At 47.7% G+C, this 24432-nt stretch overlaps 1 protein-coding gene across 2 annotated transcripts; it reads left to right on the top strand.

Annotated features, from left to right (window-relative positions):
* Positions 1 to 576: 576 nt before the first annotated feature.
* Positions 577 to 23534, top strand: LOC144949283 (proton-coupled amino acid transporter 1-like). Of its 2 annotated transcripts, none has more exons than XM_078879221.1 (11): positions 577 to 990; positions 12585 to 12753; positions 13707 to 13797; positions 14380 to 14468; positions 15892 to 15987; positions 16557 to 16641; positions 17565 to 17783; positions 19023 to 19121; positions 20193 to 20362; positions 21175 to 21344; positions 21958 to 23534. In XM_078879221.1, exons 1-11 carry the CDS (start codon positions 978 to 980, stop codon positions 22314 to 22316), a joined length of 1560 nt encoding a protein of 519 aa, XP_078735347.1. In that variant the 5' UTR covers positions 577 to 977; the 3' UTR covers positions 22317 to 23534. The 2 variants fall into 2 exon arrangements, with proteins under 2 accessions (XP_078735347.1, XP_078735348.1); XM_078879222.1 differs by having other exon boundaries at positions 578 to 990; positions 12614 to 12753.
* Positions 23535 to 24432: the final 898 nt, after the last annotated feature.

Below are 24432 nucleotides of genomic sequence, written 5' to 3'. Positions count from 1 at the left end.
AACCTCTGATCTGGATGAGAGGTAAACCCTCTGGTCTGGATGAGAGGTAAACCCTCTGATCTGGATGAGAGGTAAAGCCTCTGGTCTGGATGAGAGGTAAACCCTCTGATCTGGATGAGAGGTAAACCCTCGGGTCTGGATGAGAGGTAAACCCTCTGATCTGGATGAGAGGTAAACCCTCTGGTCTGGATGAGAGGTAAAGCCTATGATCTGGATGAGAGGTAAACCCTCTGGTCTGAATGAGAGGTAAACCCTCTGGTCTGGATGAGAGGTAAAGCCTCTGATCTGGATGAGAGGTAAACCCTCTGATCTGGATGAGAGGTAAAACCTTCTGATCTGGATGAGAGGTAAACCCTCTGGTCTGGGTTAGAGGTAAAGCCTCTGGTCTGGGTGAGAGGTAAACCCTATCATCTGGATGAGAGGTAAAGCCTCTGATCTGGATGAGAGGTAAAACCTCTAGTCTGGATGAGAGGTAAAGCCTCTGGTCTGGATGAAAGGTAAACCCTCTGGTCTGGATGAGAGGTAAAGCGTCTGATCTGGATGAGAGGTAAAGCCTCTGGTCTGGATGAGAGGTAAAGCCTCTGACTTGACGTTGGCTGTAAACAAGTGGCGGCGGTGTCGGTGGTGTTGGAGACTTTGCCGGGTCGCGCTGTGTTACGCTGCCCGTGGGTGCCGGGTCCCCCGCGTGGAGCGGCAGTGGAGGCGGCGAGACGAGGAGTGTGAGGAGGAGGAGGGGGAAGAGGAGGAGTGGAGAGAGAGGGACTCGAGGAGGCGTGTGACTGGGTGGTACAGGAAGAGCGGCGCCTCCAGCTGCTACTGCTGCTGCTTCCCCTACCCCCGTCTCGTTCATCTCCTGCGCTCGCTTCTCGTGCTCCCAGCACTCTGGGCTCTCGCTCCGTCTCCTCCTATCCCCCCCCCTCACGCGGACACCACCACCACCGCGCTCCCCTCCGCCGTCTACCCCGGGAGGGAGCGCCATGGATCGGGAAGGTATTGGGAGTGCCCCCCCACCCCGCCCGCGGGACGTTCTCGTGGTTTGCGAGGTCGTTTTTAGTTTTTCATCATCATCGTCGTCATCGTCGGCCTGGCTCGGACGACCTCAGTCAGCATCATAACCACTCACTCTAGAGTTGAAGTATAACCACTGCGGCAATATGTGGGCCCGGGATAATGATCCCGCGGTGATCATCTGGGGGGGTCGGAGGAGCTGCCGGGTCGTAGCCTCGGCCGTCGAGGTTGACTGATCGATTGATCGACGGATCGACTGATCGATTGATCGACTGTGTCGGCTGTCCGTGTTATCGCCGCTATGTCGTTTATTGTGAAAAATCCGTCAGTTCCTATGATCACCGTTTCATTGCTTTCTTGGCTTTATTTTGGTGATTTCGAAAAGTTTTTTGGGTTTGGCCATGTTTGTTTGTTGTAGTACGGAGTAAGACTGATGGCCTTAATCTAAGTTGTCTTGTGGTTGTTGTTGTTGTTTGACTTGCATCCCACTGGGATTTGCGCACAGCGTTGGTGTACTGTGCTTTTTCTGCAATGTGTTGCTGTCTTTTCCTGGATTTTCTGTTTGCACTTGGTCACATAGTCACTTTAAGATGTTTTCTTGTTCATGTTTTTGTTTTTTTGTTTGTTGCGGTTGCACCCGATTCAAGAGCCGAATGGCTCACATGGCTATACCTAATCAATGAACTTGAAATTGAAAGTGGTCACATTTTAAAAGCGTTCCGCAACACGCGTGTTGCCATTTGATGTGCAAGTTCAGTTTCCTGAAAGCACCAACCTTTATTTCGTAATGTTTAGCCTCAGCCCTGTAATAATCGTCCTAAATCTACATTCTCTGGCGTTTTCCCCGCTGGCGTGACTCACAAAAAGTTGTTTTTCAGTTTATTTGTAGCGCGTGACCTCTTTGCGGAATTGTTCCATCTCTGGGCGTTTTAGCCAAACTTTGGTGCCTCGGTGACTTCTTAAGTCACTTCCTGCAGTTAATGGGCCTGTAGGTTGCTATAAAGACGACGACGATGATGTCAGTAGACGTGTGAGGAGGTGCTTAATCGTTTATTTATATACAAGCCACTCCAAAGGTATCGTACAATTTCCGCAAAATTCTCTTCAAATGTCTCAGAATCTTGTTATCGACTTGCATGGCCGTTCAGGTTTCATTTGCATTTAGTTAACTTCCTTCAATGGCAGTCGAAACATCTTTACGCATGGATTTTATGATTTAAGTACTTTTCTATCTTGATTTGAAGCTTTCGTGACTGCAGGAATCCATACTCTTTGGTTCTTTCGGTAAAGTCACGTAGCAGGCTTTCCCACCTGATGATGGACTTTTATACCTACGTGACTTTACCGAAAGAACCAAAGATTGGGTACTTTTCTGTTTTGAGGCTCGGATTACTGCATCCGTTTTTTTGCCGAATTAAATGCCTTAAGTAAAAGAAAATAACGTTAAAAAGGCATTTGAAAATGCACTCTTCCAGTGTACCATTAAGTGTACTGTGTATTGTACACATAGGCCAGTGTGCGTTTCAGTGGATCAAGATCGAGTTCTATAAACTACTAAACTTTTTTTATTTTACCAGGTAATGCCCACCGAGCTGAATAGCTCTTTTTTTCAGAAGCTACCTGGCCACAAATCATTATCCCGTGGAAATGTATAGCTGCCAAATACTCTAAACGCGGGATGTTGATTTAAAATGTGGAGGGGAAAATCGGAGAACCCGGAGAAAAATCCACCGGGTGAACATGCAAACTCCAAAGAAACAACAGGGTAGGGTTGGAACCCACGACCTCATGTATACTAGGCGAGGTAGTTAACATCTCGCCAATATCATCATCATCATCTCTCGTGGTTCCCACATGAGTGCCGCTAGAAAATTGCATCACTTGATGGCAGGTGGCCAGTTCTTCTTGTTGTTGGTCAAGACGGATTCCCATAACGGAATTTGGTAAATTTCGCAATGGACCCGAAGATGTTCACGGTGGAACGCCGCTGAGGCTGGGTTCCAAGTTCCACCGGCGGTAATGTACCAGGACAAAGTCCACGCGCCCCTTGTGCAGATGAAGGGAAAGAACTTGTGACGTTATTTGTTTTTTGTGTGCACGGTCGACCAACGTTGCCTCCGTGTTAAGTGTCACAGCCGTCGTCTAAAGCACCGTGTGACATCGGCCCCTCTTGATTGTTCTGGTGTCGGGAACTTCATTTGCGGGGCTAGCACCATCCACGTATTTTCACGCTGCTGATGTGGGTTTTTTTTTTAACGACGACAGCGTGATGAGATCTGGCTCTTAGAGGGTCACAAGGTAGAGAGGTAAAGAGAGTGGCGTGCCTAGGGGGGTGACTGATTCCAAAGAAGTTGTTTGAACTTCCCCGATGTTGTTTTCAGATCGAACCGCCCGTGATGTTAGGCAACAACATGCGGTACAACTCTTAAGCACATCAAGTCAGAAAGCTACAAAGTGTACCGTGTTAATATCCGATGTTTGCAGTCTTTTAAATGCTAGAGCTCCGATTTCTTTTGGATTTTAAGGTTAAGATGTTTGGTTTACACAAAACTTTTCTTAATTTTACTTCGCTCTGAGTTACACGTGTTAATGACGGATAGTGGCCCATACCGCCACCATATTACTCGTGATAAGTGCCTTATATTTGAAATCGTTTCATAGTACCACTTGCGCACTTTATAATAATAATTCAAATGTATAATGCGCTTTCCATCCTAGGATCCCAATGCGCAATGCATGAAATGCAGGAAACAGAAACAGAACTAGGGACAACCGACCAAACTAAACAGGGAAGGCCACTTTAAAGAGATGGGTTTTAAAATCTGACTTATGTATCTACCGACTCTGATTGCCCTGATTTCAAGTAGCAAGGTGTTCCATAGCTTGTGGGTGCCACGCTATGGAACAAAAGCCCGATCACCAAAAGAGCACAACCTAACCCTGGGAGTGCTGAGCAGTTGAAGATCGGAAGATCTTAAGGACCTTGATGGATCTTCTTGGTTCTTTCGGTAAAGTCACGTAGAAGGGAAATAATAAAATAATACAAATAAAACATTATAAAATAATTCTCACGACGTTTCGGCCACAACGCAAGCAGCGTCTGTCTTTCCGACACCACAGCCAATCGGAAGGTCGTGCATGGTGGGGTAAAGTGTGGGTACTCTGACATCTGGGCAGCGTGGAAGAGTCGACCAAAATTATCTTGGGAGGCCCTTTGAAACTTCATTGAGTGGAAGCTCTTCGGCCAGCAGTGGCCGTGCCAAAGAGATTCAAGAGCTGCACCTTGAAGAAATAAAATGTGTCTTATGATGGCTAGTTCCATGTGGTGTCCACGTGTTACCAGCAGGGGGCATGAACAGTTCATGTGTGTGTTTAGACCGAAGCAGGAAGATTTCTCCACAAATCTGGCTGTCCGCCTGATGATGCTAGTCGTAATTACTGGCGAAACGTCGTACTCGAATTGTAAATGTTGTGGGTTTACTCTCCAACACAACCGGTGTGCTGTGCTAGTAACTAATTGGCATGTTTTGTTTGTGTGACAAATCTTACTAAGTGGCTGTGTCGGGTTGGTGGCGGATTTAACGACACATTTATATTTACGCGATTTAATCCAAAAACCTCTCTTGTGGATAATATTGGTCGCGAAAGCCTACGTGTTAAACCGAGTTTATGTGTGTGTCTTCGTATTGTGGCTGTGGAGAGCAGTAGTGTAGCGGTTAACGCGCTGCGCTACGAACCCAGCGGCCAAAGTTTGATTCCCGCTCGGGGCCAACACCAGTGACGATTATCTGAACCGGTCCTGGGCCTCCCCTAGGTTGACTCAGCCTCAAATTGTACCTGGTGCAATGTGTAAACATCACCAATGGGGAGACAGGGGCAGCTGGGTGTGGTGCTGGCTACCCACCCCCTCGTGTGCCGTGCCAGCCTTCATAGGTGCTCGCTAACAGTACTTTGTGACTGTGGGCATGTAATAGCATGCGGATTGTAGTTTACAAGTGTAGGCTATAGTTTACTTCTCCATCCAATCCCCAGGCGTCTGACGATGCATAATTTCATCTGTCAAAACCGGTTATTTCACGATGCCGACATCAAATTTTGTATGGAATAATTATTTCTGCATTGGCATGGTAATCATAAGCAAACATTAAGTTTAGGGGTATTGAAGGGGACGCTAAAGACGAGACCGAATGAAAGTGTTATCTGGATTATAAGATGCTCCAGCAAGTCAAACGTAGCCCGTCGTTGTACAAATCCGTTCACGCGCACGCACAGCTTCCAGATTACAACGCACCCATAACCAACTTTTCCTTTAAATTACGGGGGGGGGGGGGGCAAAGGGCTTCCTATAACCAGGAGAGTATGGTACAACACAAAGGAGATGGTCAAACGAGAAAAATAATTAATTTTTGACTGAAATCGCGTCCCCGAATTATGATAAATGACGGCAGTGAATTGTTAAACGATCCGTATCCATTTTTGGGTTGGGCGACGTACGTGCTAGTTTTATACCAACACCCGACATGCAATACACAGACGTATTCCATGTCCCAATTGTACGGATGGGATTCTAGGAGGATAAAAATCATCCTCCTCCTCGCCGGTTCAATCGTCGTTAGATGCCTGCCACGACCGACAACCCCCCCGCAGTACTGTCCCGTATGTATTGTTTTCTGTTTTTTTACTTGTCCTCTGCTCTGCACTATCTTGGTTTTTTGTTGTTGTAACGTCTGCCTCGTTCTGTCTCAATTGTATTGTTTCGATTCGTCCCGTGTACTCCCTGCCTCTTGTTGTGTCCGGGTCATGTTGACCATGAGCCTTGACCGTCTTGTACGTAGTAGGCATTACCCACACTTTACCCCACTCCACGCAACGTGCCGATTGATCAACTGTGGCATACCCATTTATACAAGCGCCCCCGTGGCGAGATGTTGACTACCTCGCCTGGTATACAGGAGGTTGTGAGTTCGATACCGACCCAGACGCCTGCTGTATATTTGGACTTTGCGTGTCTTTTTCCCCGTGGTCACGTGGATTTTTCTCCAGTTACTCCAGTTTTCCCCTCCACATTTAGAAACATGCGTTTCGAGTATTTGCCGCTATAAATCTCCACGTGATAAGCCCACTTGGTTGAGCTAAGATTTATAAGGGGTGACTAATAAGGTCTGAATTGGTCTGTAATAAAGGTAGGTACTGATAAGGGGTTGACAGGTTATTGGAGTTTAGATTTAAAGCTTTCGTGACTGCAGGGATTCATCCTCTTGGTTCTTTCGGTAAAGTCACGTAGAATGGAAATAATAAAATAATAAAAATAAAACATAATAAAATAATTCTCACGACGTTTCGGCCACAACGCAAGCAGCCGTCCTCAGGTGGAGTACAGGTCTGTCGAGGAGACAGTCAGTCTGAACGTCGTGAGAATGATTTTATTATGTTTTATTTTTATTATTTTATTATTTCCATTCTACGTGACTTTACCGAAAGAACCAAGAAGAGGTTATTGGAGTTTGCGTGTCTCTCTCTCTCCCGGTGGTCACGTGATTTTTCTCCGGGTCCTCCGGCGTTTCCCTCCACATTCAGAAACATGCGTTCAGAATATTTGGTTGCTATGCATTTCCATAATGATGAGCCACTTCGTTGAGTTATCATTTGTGGCCAGGTAGCTTCTGACAAAGAGCTACATAGGTCAGTGGGCCTGACCTGGTAAAATAAAAAATAGTAAAATAAAAAATAGTTCAGTTTAAACTGCTCGGTGTACAAAGGGTGAGTGTCTTTAAGAAACTTGCTCCATCATGTCCAATGCCACACAGGGAGATGGAATCGAACCTGGACGCCTCACGATCAAGTCCCTTGGTGTGTCTCGCAGACTCTCTGGGCCCTCTCCCGCATTTAATCATCATTATCGTTGTTAGCCACAATCTGTCTACTGCTGTATGAAGGTCCTCACCATGTTGTCCATCTTGTGATCCAACAAACCCACGTGGGCATACTCTCAGACACGTCCCATTTTTAGTTACACGTGTCTGAATCTAAAGTCACTTGGATTTGTGAGTTGTCGGTGAATGTTGCGTTCCGCTATAAACCTCAGCCAAAAGTGTAAGCGAACTGATGACACTTAAACTGGGTCCTGGTACCGCAATGTACCGCACTTTATCTGCAAAGCATCAAACTGTCGCAAAGCACCACATTTACTCCAAATCATTGCAAACGCCTACGCATTTACTGCAACGTACCACAAATTTACCGCAGACTAACGCATATTTACTGAAAAATATCCTTAGCCCACTGCCAGCCCCCCTCCTTCGCTTATCCTTCCATGGCCCCCCCCCAACCGTTTAATACACATTCAGCACTATCCGTGTATGTCACAATACCACATTCCACCATGTCATCATTCGTTTAACCCTCCATTTAACATATTTGCTGATTAAGAACGTGTTGCATTTTCCACTTGATAAAACATGAAATGTTACGATCATCGTTTTTACGCCAACAATAATTTACGTTTGTCAGAGTTGCAAAAGCAGAACGTAGCAAAGCAGCCAAGTCAGGATGGTGCAAGTGATGTCTCCGGTTAATTTTTGTGTGATGGGAGAACAACAAAAAAAAACCTCCGACTTCGTTTGGTTCATTAAGTTGCGAATGATTTGAACCGTAAGCAACAGAAATCAAAATCTCTTGAGTGTGACTTTTTGAGAACATGTAGATATTTGTGTATTGTACATTATCCCCCTTCCTTTGGCCGTTCAAGTATCAAATATTTGACTGAAAGTAATCCTCTATATGTCGTCTATATATTCGTGCTGATCCTTTTGTTAAGCCAAACCTATCCCAAACCTCTGCGGTAAATCGAGCAGCCCACAATCGGAAAGTTACGAGTTCCACCCCCGTTTGCGGCTTGACTCGCCCATCATCAAGCCTGCGGTCGCGAAAATAGGCACCACATTGTCGGTTGCCTCTTATTGTGGCTGCACCATTATTAACGGGTGGGGAAAGTGACCAGCGAAGCCCTGGGCCAAAACGTTGCGGCGAAGGTGGAATTTCGGCAGCTATTTGCTTTCATTCGAGACTGCTCCACACCGCTCTGGATGTTGGCAAAAGCACCTGGCGTCTGTGAGTGACGTTGAACATCGTTACATGTGCAAGTCCACGCAGGGAAAGCCTGTTTTTGCAGTTGATAAAAAAAGCCTTATCCGCTGTTTTTCAGAATACTTGCTGAGTTAATGTCATTCTAATCGCCGTTTATGACCGCGAGATGTTACCAATTGTACTTGGACCGTTCATTGCAGGATTGTAAATGTAGGCTGTTTAGATATATATGCTTTATATAAATACATAGTCAGACAGTTGCCGAGGACAAATTATCTCCGAGTGCATTTCTGTCAAGTTCATCATCTTAAAAAAAATGTGCGCCGTTCCTCTACAATCGTGTGAAACGATGCCGACAAAACGGACCTCTAAAGTTTTCATCCTCGGAAACAGCCCCGTGAGTCAATGGTTTTGCGCTTAATCTCGGATTTGCGATTGGAACGTAAATGCACTTCGGTGATCGCAGAGTGAATCGTGCTTGAGAAATTTGATTTCGGTAAACAATAATAATATTTCCAATAATAACTGTGAATGCATTATTATTTTAATTATTTGTATTTATCTTTACTTATAGTGACTATAGAACCTTAATGTTACCTGGGCAACTCGGTTGGAAGTAGTTTGGAATCCTAAATCTATGTTTGATTCGTGGAGAAACGATGAATCTCCATTTTCCATAATTACTCTCCATACGTTCTCTCTGTCAAGAAAGGTTTTGCTCTTTAAATATATGAATTTCTCTCCCAAGTCAAGCTATGTCCCAGTTAACCCTTTCCCATTCCGATGAAGAAAATGTTAAAATAACTTTATCGGTGGCAGGGCGTATGGTGCAGTTTGGCGCCAGCTGTCGTAGAGTGTGGTCGTGTCGCTACAGTTCTATGCGGGGAGTATAATGTCTTTAAAAATAACGTCGCTACACCTCTCTAAATAAAATTATTGCTAACCACTCGCACGTTCTGAAATTCACGGGTGAACGGGATACCCACCCTGCAACTTGCAGGTGCCTCGGAAAGGAAAGGGTTTAATTCCCTTAGTTCTGTCACCAATTGTACAAGGTTTGATGTGTTTAGTTCAGAGTCCACATGTCGTTATGTAGCAATGGTAGAATACAGAAGGCGTCTTATCCGTAACTCGTGATTACCAGCAGCCCCGGTTCCTTTACCATCCCAGCTGGCATCGCTTCTTGTTGGAACCAGAGTTCGGGGGAAACGTGGTGTATGTGCAACGGTCTTGAGATGGGTTATCTTGTGTAGGTGCAATGTGCCGGCGTAACCCAGAGGTCGCAACCGGGTACCCGATACCCGTACCCTACCTGATACCCGGCTACCCGTTTGCGACCCTGGTACGGCCGAGTACGGGTACGGGTAAGGTATCAAAACCCGTTTGCGACCTCTGGTGTAACCCACTCGCCCTTTCTCGTGAGCTCTTCAGCCTTGGCTGGAACTCACAGGATTGTTTCAATGGCCTGCCTTGACAATGGGGCCCTGGTGTCGCCTGGATTGTTCCCTTTCTTTAAGTCTCGAGGGTGATCTTGACCACACTTTACCGTGTTGGCCAATGCGGCTTGATGAAGATATCTACCTGAATCCAGGCAGTTTCTCATAGTTCAACTGGATTCTCAAGTACAGTGAGAGATCTTTTTCAGTCACATTGAGTGCATTGCTTTGTATTTTCGTTTTCCAAGTCCAGAAAATTGGACTTTGTAAAACATGTGAGACGACCGAAATGCAATAAACGGTGTTCATAGGCCGTGACGGAGGGCTGACTGGGGTGCCGTGGTGATGCGATGTTATCTCCCTCGTCTAGTATAGAGGAGGTTGTGGGTACGATCCCGACCCTGACGCCTGTATTTTTGGAGTTTGCATGTTTTCCCCGTGGTCGCGTGAATTTTTTACTTAACAAGCCCTGGGAGTCAACGTGATTGACCTCTCTTACCCACCACCAGTGAATGAAAACTCAACTAAACCTAAACTTTTTTTTATTTCACAAGGTCAGGCCCACTGAGCTGTATAGCTCTTTTTCAGAAGCTACCTGGCCACAAATGGTAACTCAACGAAGTGGCTCATCACATGGAAATGCATAGCACCGGAGGACCCGGAGAAAAATCCACGTGACCCCGGGGAGAGAGAAAGACACACAAACTCAAACCTGTCAACCCCTTATCAGTACCTACCTTATTACAGACCAATTCAGACCTTATTAGTCACCCCATATAAATATTAATGTTCATCCTACAAAGTTCCATCACAAGGGAGAAACACAAACAAATAGACACAACAATACGGGTGAACCGTATGGGTTGACAGCAATGCATACTCCACATATATATGCGCCAGGGTTGGGATCGAACCTACGACCTCCTGTATACCAAGAGAGGTAGTGAACATCTCGCCACCGTAGCCCCTTAATATCTGTACGATGTAGCATCCGTACCGTCGCAGGACGCTCATGAAATAGAGGCTAACATAAAAAAATAAAATGTATCCATCTATGACCCCACAGAGATTACCTGCTATTGGATACATGGATTGCAACTGTAGGCATTGATGTGTATATATATTGAATTGTGCGAGTTTTTGAAAAGCTGGCAGACTTACTGGGCGTGGTAAATCGATACATGACAGTCGATACGAGCTCGTGCCCACATATGTTTTGTTACTTTTGTTGCAATACCTTGGTTATGTTTATCTCGCCGTAGCGAAACATAATCTGCCACCTATGAAGTAATAAATTGTTAATGTATATTTTTTCGTAAGTTATTAATTTGCGCTGGGTTGCGTAACGTTAATGCAAGGTGACGCTGTAGAACATGAGCAGAGTTTCTGCAATCTCTTACATAATCGCGACAAGTGTGGTAATTGAACCTCTCCGATGCTCCTCTCCCTGTAAGAATTTGGCTCCACACAATGTCTCCCCCATGGGTCTCACCGTCTCCACACCTCTCAACAATCACCTCTCAATGTCCACACCTCTCAACTCTCACGTGCTCGCAGTCCTCGGCACAGTTATCACCAGACATCTGACCCACCAATGCAATTTGATTAATTAGCAAGATTCAAGGGTCATGATTGATGTATTATTGGGTTTTTTTCGGGCTCATTTGTACACTCGTTTTTTTTACGTCCGTCTTGTTCGTTCTGCCTCGTTCTTTTGAAAATTGTACATGTCCATGCGATACGTACCCCAGTGTGCACAGATCGTAAATAAGTGAGCCTTGCACGTGTGGTTTGATGCCTGTCTTGGGAGCCTTAAATCATTATTTTCCATCGATAAATCGTTACGTGTCTGGGTTATTGCTCAGTTTCAGAGTTTTTATGCTCCAGAATGACGGCAATCGAGCCGGGTGGCACCAGTGGGTTCGGGCGAATGGTTTGCGTTAAAAAAAGCCGCCCGTTCAAATGTCTGGCTTCGGGTTCACCCTTCACCTCTCGATGCTCAATAAAATGAGCACCACTTGGGGGAGAGTGAACGATGGTTGTCCTGTGGACCCCGCCATAGCAGTGTGGAATTTTACCCACTAGCGTAAACGCTTTGCGTGCTTTGCCTTCCATTAAATTGTGGATTGCACACTGATCCACCACCCCGTGGAGCAAACTCTGCATGCCTGGACGCTGCAGAAACCCATGCTGGAATGCCCAACCTCACTGCTCTGCGTGGCTCCAAAATATTGCGATGTATTAACGGCATAGGCGAATCAGTTGTGCGTGGCGGTCAGTCCTTAAGCCCAAATTTGAATGATCGCCACAGAATGCAAATAATAATCATATCTGCCAGTTTCCCAGAATGACATCGCATTTTGACATCCTCTGAAGTGTTATAGAGCGCAGTGATAATTATTCACAAGGAGAGCAAACACATTTCATGATGAATACCCTTGCATGCATAATGCCATCTATTTTGCAAGTCAAACGTGAAGACTTTAAGACATTTTCTTACGAACACAAAGAATCGTATGCAAATTCAGCTGGCCAGGGTTTGACCCCATAACACTTTGAGGATGATGAATGTTCACCCGTTCCGAAAAGAAATATTTACCGGAAACATGTCCCCAGTGTCAATAACGTTATGTAAATCTGCTCACACACACACACGGCTACCAGATTATAAGACAAACCCCCAACCTCTGCGGTTGGCAAGTCTACAGTGGGCGAGAGATGGCTGTGCTGTAAAAAAATATATATATATTTCTAAATAAAAATGTCATTAAAAAAATTGTGGTACAAGTGCTTAACTGTGCTTATTATTTTGGTCGCACGTAGCTTGCATCCGCAATTTGCATCAATGCGTCGTCAGCGCCGAGGAGGTTCGCCGGTTGAAACGGGCGACGGCCGACTCCACGGGCATCAATCGCGCTGCTTTCCGTTAAACATCTGTCCACGTGCACCACCAGGCTTTGCTGCGTCGCGCTTCATGAGCCCGGCATGGAGGGAGGTTGTTGTCGTAAGCAGCCACCAAGGGTGGCCGTGGTGTGTTGGGTTGTGTCGCATCAGAACGTGAGGCCTTGAGTCCCCTGCTCCAGGATGTGTACGGAGCCACAAACGTTTCGGAGGGAGATCTTCCCGGCCTGGACTCGGACTCGCCCGGAATGGACTCCGATGTAGGCGATGGTGGAGGCGGTGCGGGCTCGGGGCTCGGCAATCGTGGAGAGCACACCACCACGTACGTCGCCACGCGTACCCCAACACGACACTGTCGGCTCGCTCGTCGCGCGAGGTGAACGGGGGTTGTGGTGGCACACGCCCGCGGTCCGGCACTTGGTGCTTCACGTAGGTTTGTGAAACTCGCAAACTCACTGGGCCGTAGTTTGGCTGCACGGTAAGTCCTCGCTTGACGCACGTTCGCGCAACTCTAACGCGGCTCTTCCATTTGGGAGCACTTTTCGCGCAACGTGGAACGAGCACCGTTATAACGCGCTATCTGAGCGGTCAACAACGAACTACTTTCGTGAGCTGTGCGGTTGAGTTGCATGATACAGTACGCAGAATGATACAGTTACGCGGCGGAAATACCCTCAGTTCTTTGTCCGCATGCGTAGTAGTACATCGTATTTCGCCAAACCTTATCGTTACATTATTTATGGGGATAATGTTTTCGCTTCACGCGTTTTTCGCTTAATGCGGCACTTTTAAGGAATGCATCTTCTGTGTTAAACGAGGACTGCGTTTGTGAGCCTGCCTGTTTGGCCTTCTGAGCGTCATCTCGAGCGAACTGCTCCCCCTGTCGGACCGAACGCTCGATTTGCTGCTGCAGAGTGCAGATCAGTCGATCAATGTTTATTTTACATACCAATATCTCCCTCAATAAAGTAGCCACCGGTGCACATTACAGCAGAACGGGAACGGTACCGGTGAATAGAGCTGCAGAATTGAATCATGAAACTCATCACGCCCTCAGCGGCTAACACCGACAACACTGCTCGACAGTAATGGTAAATTTCACCCAGCCTAGAGTAGGCCGAATACTAAACTTTCAATCCATCGGCAATGGGCCAACAGGTTTAACGTTTAATTTTCGCCCGCTTACAAACTCCCTACTGTATCATAAAACATTTTGCCACGTGACAGGCAGATGTCTCGAATGACCCCGCTACTCTGTGTGTGTCCGCTGGCCAGGTTTGCTCAGACGCTGCTGCACTTCCTCAAGGGGAATGTGGGAACTGGCCTCCTGAGCCTCCCACTCGCCGTGAAACACGCTGGGCTTGTGGTAAGGATTCACATCGTGCGCACGCGCGTGTGTGGCTAAAGCACAGCAAGTTGGTACGGTGGGGGGCACAGGTGGTGCATCAGCCAGTCATCTCGGTCATCTCAGTCAGTCGACCCGTGGCACCTGGGTCTGCCCCGTGACCTCCTGCCAGCGGGCGTTCGACACTTCACGTGGCCTCAAGGTGCACATGGCCTGGCACAAGCGTCGTGGTGACGTCAACGCCACTTAGTGGCGAATGGAGGGTTCGGTATGTGTGTATGCATTGGGCGCGGTCGTGTAGCAGTTAGCGCGTTGCGCTACGAATCTGGCAACCCGAGTTCGATTCACGCGCATGGCGCACACGGGTGCCATTATCTGAACCGGTCCTGGGCTTTCCTGAGGTCGACTCGGCCTCAAATGAGTACCTGGAGCGATGTGTAAACGTCGCCACTAGGGGGACAATGGCGGCCGGGCGTGGTGCTGGCCACCCACCCCCTCGTGTGCCGTTCCGGCCTTCATAGGTGCTCGCTAACAACACTTTCCCCAACAGTTTGTTAAGGCTATACGGGGGGGATCTTTGTCTTTGTGTATCCGTACGTATAGGTGGGACCCGTGTGCCTCGTGGTGATGGCGATTGTTGCTGTCGACTGTATGCTGACCCTCGTGAGGTGTAGCCACTACCTGTGCAGAAAGTAAGCCGCGCATCATAAAACGATCCCACCCCCTCCTGGGCGTCTGCCAATCCCTGTGTAATAACAGCCATAGAGGGTTCACGTGGGGATTGGCTTGCCGGTCCTGCTTGTAGCCAATAAGGGTTGAGATAGGGACCATGGCCCATGCGTCATCACGACAGGTCATCAGGAGTGATTGGCCTAGCCATTCGGGGCCCCAGCCAATGGGGAGCCGGATGAGGGGTGTGGTCCCGGGATTGACAGGGAACCATCGAGAATGGTCAAAGCTGTCCATGTACGATTGGCTGGGGGAACCACGTGACGAAGGTATTAAGAGCGAGTGGAGGGGAACGATCGAGAGCAGACTGAAACTGACAAGAGCAGGGTCACGCGCGGACGGGGGCTGGGATTGCCACGTGCGCTGTGGGGACTTAGTGCGTGGTCTGTCCTCTCTCCGTTGTCTGCCAGCAACGGAGAGTGAGTGAGCAAAGTGTATTGTGGAGTGGAAATAAAAGGACCGATTCCGAATACCGTCTCTGGAAGGATTATTACACCTGCAATGCGTTAAGCGTCAAAGCGGTAGTTTCGACCCAAACAGGCACAGAGAATGGCTCTCGTTCATTATCCCCTCGCCATGAATCCTGCTGCGCGCGATGGCCAGGAGAACCGCAAACTTTGCAGCTATCAGCCGATCCCATGTGAATTGTTTTGATGATTGCTGAAGAGGAAATCAATCGCAGTTCACATTGCAGCCTCTACGGCGTCTTTCGAAATCGGGGTCCTCATTCCGCATTGCTCCGTTAAAGGATCTGTGTGGGGTAGGGGAATGCAGTTCACTTGCGGTCCTTTGAGTACACGATGCGTTCTACATGACAATGTAAACTCCAGTCATGTGACGTCACCAACATGTGAAGTTACCAGTGTGACGTTTACTTGAATTGTTACCTTTGTATGGGGAGTCCCCGTACCCTCCTCATCTGTGCAGCAACCCCACCCTCCACACCTTAGCCCAGTTCCAGATTAAGCTAGTGCGGGGCCTGTAGCATATGGTATAAAGAGGCCCTAAATAAATAAAAACACATAAATATTAAAACACGTACATTTTTTACTTGCATAGTAAAGTAATTGTATTTTTTCATTTGCTATACAGCCAGATAATACGACAAATCGCTAACCTTAAATACCCAGTCGTTCATAAAAGGCAGTATAGTACTATAGTAATAGTGCAGAATCACTAAACCGGAATTAATAGCTTGAAAGCATCTAGCGCTGGGCCCTTGAAAGTGCGGGGCCTGTAGCATGTGCTACTTTTGCTACTAGAATAATCCGGCACTGCCTTAGCCATATTGCCTTGAAAAATTGTGGTATAGTGTGTGTGTGTGTCGTGATTGGTAATTGACCGGCGCGTCTGCATCGTCATTGTGTTTGTGTGTGTGTGCTCTAGGCTGAAGCGTTCAACCCTGTGTTATGGAGGCACTGTCATGCATGCTATGGAGGTCTCCAACTTCACCTGGCTAAATTCTAAAGCATCTTGGGGAAAGTAAGATGATGATAGTCATTCTTTTTCGTATTTTTGGTTCAAAGAATATAGAACTCTTGACTCGTAGCTTTCTAAAGCCTTGTGCATTGGTTGTGCATTCTACAGTGTTAATCAACAGACTGTGCACTTTGAAAACATGTTATTTGGTGAATATAGAACACAAAATATTATTATTCGAAAGCACCTAATATGCCTGTTATGTGACAAAAGTGTTTTGTGATACTGCAGAAAGTTTGTAAAATGCGCTAAAATTGAATGGCGATAAACCCGTTGGCTCATTGCTAATGGATTTAAAGTTGAGTATTTGGCCTACTCTAGGCTGCGTACAATCTACCGTGCGAATTAATGTCGAGCATTGCTCTCGATGTTAGCCGCTCGGGGCGTGACAGGTTTCTTTATTCAATCCTGTCGCACCCTGCCCCTGGTACTGTTCCCGTTCTGCTGTGATGTGCACTGAGACGCCTGCTTTATCGAGGGCGATATTGACACGTCAAATACAGATCGGTTGATTGGTGATTAAAAACCCCTTCGTTCCAACCCGTCGCCGGGTGTTTGTGTCTCGACGGCAGGAACTTGATCAGCCTCTTTCTCATCACCACTCAGCTGGGCTTCTGCTGCGTTTATTTCGTCTTCATGGCGGACAACATCAAGCAGGTAGTCACTCGCGATCAGCCTAATCTTTTGTTTGTAGTGCAGGGCAATTAGGGACCTGGCCCGGCACTTAGAAAGGTTAAGGATGTTGCCCCACCTCGTTCATGCTCTGTTTGCCTCCGTGCTCTTGGTCGTGATTTGTTTTGTAGATCCGTGGTGTTTTTGTACCTTTTTTATAATGGGATTTTTTTAAAGGGGGATTTAAACTCTTTCCCGTTCCACATGCAAAAAAGTATCTACTACCATCACATGATCATACCTGTCAACCCACTTATCAGTGCCCTACCTTATTACAGACCATTTCAGACCTTATTGGTCACTCCGTGCCCTTATAAATCTCAACGTTCATCCTACAAAGCCCGTATTGAAACGGCTGTACTCCGTATGGACCTGTAAACTCTGTTTCCCCGTACAAGAATACAGGTAAACCGTATGGGTTGACGGGTATGCATAATGCTTATCGTGAGGTTCATGCAAACCCTTTGTTTAATGAGACCTTCATTATAACAGTCTATGAAGAGCATATTGTAGGTATGTGGTACCATACATATTATGCCACATTTACCTTGTATTCAACTCTTTCACTTCTGTCAACAAAGACGGTCACTGCATCGCGCGCTTTCAGATGTGCTTCTGCGGCCGTCTGGAACGCTCTTTCTTCCGATAATAGAAAACCACTGGAGCTATGCACTTTTACATATAGATTGAAAATTCATTTCTTGATAATAGCTTTTTGTATTTAGTTTGTTGTCCTTCTTTCCGCACCTTCAATTAGCACGGTTGGCTACGTACGGTGCGAAAGAAGCTTCAGCATACCATAGGTGGTGTTTATTTGCTTGCTTGCTATTAACTGTGAAAATATACAAACGAAGATGACAAAATAATTTCTCCCTCCCTCCCCCATCGCGCCCCACCACCTCCGCCAGGTGGTGGAGCAGCGAAACAACGGCACCAGCGAGTCCGCGGGCGAGGAAGGCGCGCCGGGAGGCTTCGCGATGGACAAGCGCCTGTACATGCTGTGCCTGCTGCCCTTCATCATCTTGCTGTCGTTCGTGAAGAACCTGCGCTGGCTGGCTCCCTTCTCCGCCCTCGCCAACGTGTGCATGCTGACCAGCATCATCATTATCTACTACTACATGTCGACGGTACGCTTCTCTCTGGGGGCCCGGTAGCCTCCACTGCCATGACGAGGGATGTGGCCGTCGTGCCTGGGGGGTGGAGGGGGGAGAGAGAGAGAAAGAAAAAAAAATTAATTATTTCTGATTTCCTGGTCGCTCGCCTGAAGGCGCTTGACGCAGTTCCGGGCGAAGTGTCGCGTATCTGAGTTCTACGTTGGGCCGCGTGAGCTATCCTTCAATTTACCTGCGAGATAAAGCAACATCGTAATTGGCGAATCGGTTTAATTATTTGGCTGTGGTCGGGCGGTGGAGGGGCTCCTGACACAAATTAAGCCGCGCCTCCGATTAGCGTGGTTGGCTACGTACGGTGCGAAATAAGTTCAACACACATAAAAGTCAGATTGTCACGCGGCCTAACCCAAACATCAACTACGATCATAATCTTGGCTGTGGAAACCTACGTGTTTAAACATGTACTAATTCACTCTTCAGCAGGTTCTTTAAAACATTATTGTATTTAATCATCCCTCACAATAGTATCTTGTTGAGTGCACACTCGTGCCAAGAGGGAAGGGAGGGTTCGGGTTATGGCCGGTGTCCTCAAGGGAGCCTCAGTTCACGAGTGTGGTGAGTGTGGTGCATATGGTATAAGACGAAACTAACGTCTCGCATTAATAAAAGTGCCTGTCACCTATGAAAGTGCCTGTCACCACAGATGTCCTACTGGACATCTGCGAAAAAGAGCTTTATAACTCATCGGATTCCTCCAGTACAAATAAATATTCTGATTCTGAAAAGCCTCGCTAAGTCGCAAGATAATTTTTTAAGTAGGGTGCTGCATTGAAAGTGGTATATGGTAAGAAAGATGAAGGAGAGTAGCTGGAGAAAACCCATGCATTCGAGGCGATACCATTCAAAGCTCACACAGATTCAAGAGTCCATTGCTGTAATCTCGTGGTCACCTCGCAGCCGAAGCCTGAATCTCTTGGTGTATTCGCTGGCAGTGTTCCGTCCCAAGTACCAACGGGCCAAAAAAAATTCCTGCTTAGCTTCGGAGATGTGACGAGTCTGCGAACATTCAGGCCGATTTGGTTTTAGGCACCCGCTTCGGAAGCCGATTCGTGGCGCTCGGCGGTGCAGCGTGTTGAACGGCGTGGTTGGTGTCTTTGTGATATAAACGCGTACATGGGTGAATGCCGGACACGCTGCTGCTGTTGCATTAACCGCGACGGCTCGTGCCGATCCCGCGTCTGGTCTTTACCACAGAACATTCCGACAACACTGGATGTCAAGTACGTGGGAGAGGCCAACGCTCTCCCCCTCTTCTTCGGAATGGCCATCTTTGCCTTTGAAGGCATCGGTGTGGTGAGTCTACGCATCGGACACTCCGGACGATGCACAGCCTGTGGAAACGTGGCAAGCCTTGTGTGTGTGTGTGTGCGAGCGAGCTCACCTCACCATTCCATCTCTGTGGTGGCTGTTTGTCTGGGCCGTGTTGTACCCCTTTAGCTTACATTCCATCATTGGTCTTGACCATCGGCCATCGTCCCTTTCTCGCGATGTCCTACCCCGAGCCCGCTAGCCGGCTTTTCTTAACCGTCATCGTGACGTCTCCCATTTATGTTTGTTGTCCGATTTTTGTTTGTTGTCCAATCCGTGTTTCCCCTTGGTCGTTCTCTCAGTGTGATCTTCCGCCGTGTGTTTTGATCACTGACACGGCTGAGAAATGTAACTAATCCGGGAGATACCACGGCGTGAGCATCCAAATCTCTGATTGATCCCGTAACAGCCCGGGTAGAATCTGCGTGTGGCTCGCGATAGAAGGGTTCTCTTACCAACCCATTCGATGTTGGCTCGGCCTGGTCGGGCTGAGTGGGTACGGGAGCCCAGCTCACGACCAGGCCAGCACACTTCCCAGTGGTGGTGGAAACGTGACATGAATCTCCTGCTGGCGTGATCCCTCACAACAGCACCTTAGTGGTCCTCTGTGCTTGTTTTCTCGATAATTGTCTTTGTAAAATGGACGTTTATTTGTAATTGTTAACATCGAGGTCAAATCTGATTGGTTGTTCCTGGGATGTCATGACACCCTATTGAAGAAGCCGAGTCGGATGACGTGGTTATCGGACTTCCTGATGTACGGCCAAAATACGCCTGGCACAGTTTCGAGCGAAACGTCGCGTGCATAATCGCTACATTTGTTGTGAGAATCGTACCTTTGCCTACCGAAGAGCTGACGCAACAAAAATTGGCACGCTCAACGCTTGTACGTGTGACACTTTCATTTGTTTGGCTATGGGGGTGGTGAAGGGTCTAGCGACATAAATCTGGCCAGATTTATTACGTGGCGTAACCCAAAATGTAAATTACGAATGGAATGTATTGGCTGCGAAAACCTACACGTTAAATTGTTGCCTCCCTGTCGTGTTGCTGCAGGTGCTGCCGCTGGAGAACCGGATGCGAGACCCCGGCTCGTTCAAACTGCTGCTCAGCATGGGAATGCTGGTGGTGACCTTGCTCTACCTGTCGCTTGGCACTCTGGGATACGTGTGCTTTGGTTCCAAAGTGATGCCCAGCGTGACCCTGAACCTGCCCATCTCCAATGGGTACTTTTATCTTGTTTTTTTCTTCCAGGAAAGCCCTCACAGAGTCTCAAGACTCTCTTTCAGAAGGCTCCTGCCCAGTTTTCGCAGCAGGGGGGGGCAATGTTGCTGCTGCATGTAATCCCGGAAGTTGAGTAATTTGCAGGTAGTGTTTCAGCATTGGGATGTTTTGGCCAACACCAGTTACATTGTTTTGTTTAGCCAGAGAACCCGGAAAAAAACCCATGCAGAACAGTGTATGTGCGTATATTGAACTTGTTTTGCGCCGTACGTAGCCAACCGTGCGAAACGGAGGTGCGGGGGGAAGGACAACAAACTCAACACAAAAAGCAGTTCTTAAGAAATTAGTTTTCAATATAGATTTAAAAGTGCATAGCTCCAGTGGGAGAACACACAAACTCCACGTGGTAAGGTTCCCGTGTCGGGATTCAAACCCAGGCCCATCTTGCCGTGCGGTACAAGCGTTACCACTGCTTCTAGATTTGAAGTTTTCGTGACTGCAAGGATTCATACTCTTAGGTTTTTTCGGTAAAGTCACGTAGGTAAAAAATAATAAAATTAAAAGTAATAATTAAAAAAAATCACGTTTCGTTTCACTAGCTGTGACGGTCCCACCTGATGACGGAGACTTGTGTTGCCTCCGAAACGTCGTGAATTATTATTTTATTTTTATTAATTTTATTATTTTTTACCTACGTTACTTTACCGAAAAAACCTAAGAGTACGTTACCACTGCGCCACCCCCCGCCGCATGTGTTTCGAGTGACGGACGGAGAAATTGTCCCCATGCGCTCGCGTGCGTGCGTGCGCGCCAGGCTGTACGAGTCGGTGAAGATCCTCTTCTCCCTGGGAATCTTCGTGAGCTACGGGGTGCAGTTCTACGTGGCGGCCGAGATCATCGCTCCCTTCTTCGTGGCCAAAGTCCCGCGGCGCTGGCAGATGTCCGTGGACTTGATGTGCCGAGCCGTGCTCGTGTGCATCACATGTACGTTCCGCACATCAGAATCGGAATGGTCGCGCGTGTAAAACTTTCCAAGCAAGGCTGGGGAGCCCCGGGGAACCGTACTCTTTATTGAAGGCCGACTAGGGCTTCGTATTTAAAGGTCATGGATTTTCTATTTTGAAGGAGAATTTTTGGATCTTTTTTTGAGCTTTGCATATTTTCGGGTCGTTGCATTGCGTTGGAATTGAATGTCTTTTGTGCGAACAAAAGTGGCATCATTCGATACCACGTGACACCACTTTTACGGTAAAAGCACGGAAGTGATGACCTATAAGTGATGTCATTTCCTGCTCGTGACATTACTTCCGAATCGATCCTAAACCATTTTTATTGAGATACGGTAATCCGACATTTGTTTTTGAATTTTTATTTTTGTATGGATCATAATGGTAAGAAAACATCCCCGGCACACACCATGTGAACATTTTTTTAATGTAGAAAGGCCACAAACGTGAAATACAGACTACTGCTGCTGCTGCTGTACAACTTGTGTCATATCAGTCATTTGCGTCACGAATTGCGGGCCCTGCGATGCGCGCACGTGTCCGCGGGCGTTGAGGATGTGGCTCTTCCCGCCTTGCGCTGCGTCACCCAGGTGCCCTCGCCATGCTCATCCCCAAGCTCGACCTCGTGATCGCCCTGGTCGGATCTATCAGCAGCTCGGCGCTCGCCCTCATCATTCCGCCCCTCCTGGAGATCGTCACCTTCTGGCCGGAATGGCGACATCAGGGCGGCGCGGGTCGTGGGGGAGACTCCACAGAGCAGTCCACCGCAGAACTCAAGTCGGCCATGAGGCCCTGGCAGTACTGGCTGGTGATCGGTAAAAACTGCGTCGTCAGCGTCGTTGGCTTCGCAGGTTTCGTCGCCGGAACGTACGTGTCCATCGTGGAAATAGTCGCCCCGGAACCGGTGCCCGTTCCGGGTAACTTCTCGAGGCATCTCTACGTCCTGTGAGCGGCATTGAGTCCCCCCCCCCCCCCCACCTTGAGCTATTTTTTTTTTCCTCTCGGCAAATATTTTTGACTCGTCAGAGACGCGCAGGTCTCTCTTGTCCCCACCCTCGCGACTTGGAGTACCGTATTGCCATATGCAAGTTTGTAAACTTTGAGATGTACATAAGGTGTACAGGGGGTGCACAGCCATTTCAGATTGCAGTTCAGTTATTTGGCGTCACGAGGTCCAGTCGCTGGGATGGTCCGCTGGAATGTTCTGCAGTTTGTTTTTAGAATAAAAGTGCAGCAAAGGGAAGAATTCGCAGCATGATTATGGCTTCGTTGTGCAAAAGAGAAAATATATATGGAGGGCTTTTGCCTGTGATACCAGGCAGTGTGTACATACGAAAATTAAAAGCAAATTGTCACTACAGTAAATATCACCGATTGTAAATGTTCATCTGGAATGTTGTGAAATTGTACAAGTGCGACTCGTGACACGAGCAGCAGTTCACGTTGGGAAACTGGATGAATTGACGCCATTCACATTTCAGGTGCAGGTTAGCAACGTGCCTGTAGGAGGTGATGGTGGTTGTGGTGCGAGAAATCTGCAGGTCTCCTACCTGTGCAGTTGGAATGTCCGTATGCGTGCCACCAAACCTCCCATAACGTTGGCCGTCCCGAAATAGATTTTTTAATATTTGGATAAAACACTTAAGTCAAATCTACGCATTGGTATTACTGCGGCCCCCGGGGTGTCATTTTGAACCGTCGACGCCATGAGTGGGAGAGGTTGAGCACCAATCGTTTGGCCCATTATTTAGTGAAGCTACCGGTACTTGCAACGTGGTGCTGTTATGTATGGGGCTAACTGACGCTTGTTACGGAGTGCCAACATCGCACAGTATTGCAGGCGTGTGCGACGCGCATGTCCCCGTGTGGACCAACGTGGAGACATCCTCCATTCCTAGTAGTAACTTTTGATCGCAATGGTAAATTTGTATTGGAATAGTTTAACTTATTCGGTCTACGTTGTGTGCAATTTAAAATGTAACTCGGTAATTTGCACTAAGTATTTCTCGATTCACCGCACGATGCACTCTGTGTTGTTGTGAGTGCCAGGACCTCTCCTGCTTTATTAAGTGTAGTGGTGATGATCCTTATGGGTTATTATTTTTTAAACCACAATTGTCAGAACGGTGTTATTTTTTAATGATTTATAAAAATGCTTTACCCCTTTCGCGACGTTGAGTGGGAGTCTCTTTATATGCAACGTGCGTCAACACGCACACACGGCGACTCGGGGCACGGCCCAACTCGCTACCAGGGCAGCATGGTGGCGCAGAGCCGCGCTCTGGTGCCGTAACAGCAGGCGTTGGTGTCGCGCTCTGAAACAGGTGCCCCGTAAGGAACAGCGCAGAAAGTAGGTCGCTCACCTAGCCAGTGACCGGGACTAAAAATCGGCCCGGGTATTTGTAAACACACCGGCCCAATTTCGGGCTACAAAGCGATACATTGTTTTTAAACGTGCTGTCCGACAAACTGTGTAGTAAGCTACTAGTAGCTAGATGTTGCGATGTGACGACGTTATTAGCGGTATTTTTTTGCCGTGCGATCCTCATTGGCCCATTTGGGGCTGGGTCCAAAAACAATTGGGGCCGGTGAGGACGAATGTGTGGGGACTTGATTCCAGCTGGGAGCGTAAATAATCAATGAAGCGTGTGCGCATTAGACGAGATCTTTTTTTTCTTACTCTGATCACATTTGCAATTTCCCCACACAGCCCGGCCCACCGGCCCTCAGAATGGACCGGCCCACTGGACATTTGCCCGGACTGCTGCCCTATGGCCCGTCCGGGCGTCAAGCTATCATTGCACAAGCTTATTTTTCACTCGTCGATGGATTCTCTGCAGCAGGCTCTCACATTTCCTACTTGGCATTGAAAACAAAGAGACTTGACAGATGTTTGGCTAAACATCGAATGCAGGAGAGGGATGCTGCCGTGGCGTGATGGTTAGCACACACGACCTGCAATGCTGGTCTTGCCAGTTTGATTCCATCTCCCGCCACGGTATTTGGGACAACGGGCAGCTTTCTTTATTCCCCACCTTTGTACACCCCAGCAGTTACAAATGGGT

The sequence above is a fragment of the Lampetra fluviatilis genome, chromosome 53, assembly GCF_964198595.1.
Source record: "Lampetra fluviatilis chromosome 53, kcLamFluv1.1, whole genome shotgun sequence".
NCBI classification, from domain to species: Eukaryota; Metazoa; Chordata; class Hyperoartia; order Petromyzontiformes; family Petromyzontidae; genus Lampetra; species Lampetra fluviatilis.
This window is presented reverse-complemented; position numbering and strand designations above follow the sequence as displayed.

Bases quoted from the DNA above. Each gene is read 5' to 3' on its own strand.
- LOC144949283 (XM_078879221.1), top strand. The intron at 13,798-14,379 runs GTAAGGATTCAC...CCGTACGTATAG, and splicing joins TGAAACACGCTGGGCTTGTG to GTGGGACCCGTGTGCCTCGT. The intron at 19,122-20,192 runs GTGAGTCTACGC...GTGTTGCTGCAG, and splicing joins CCTTTGAAGGCATCGGTGTG to GTGCTGCCGCTGGAGAACCG.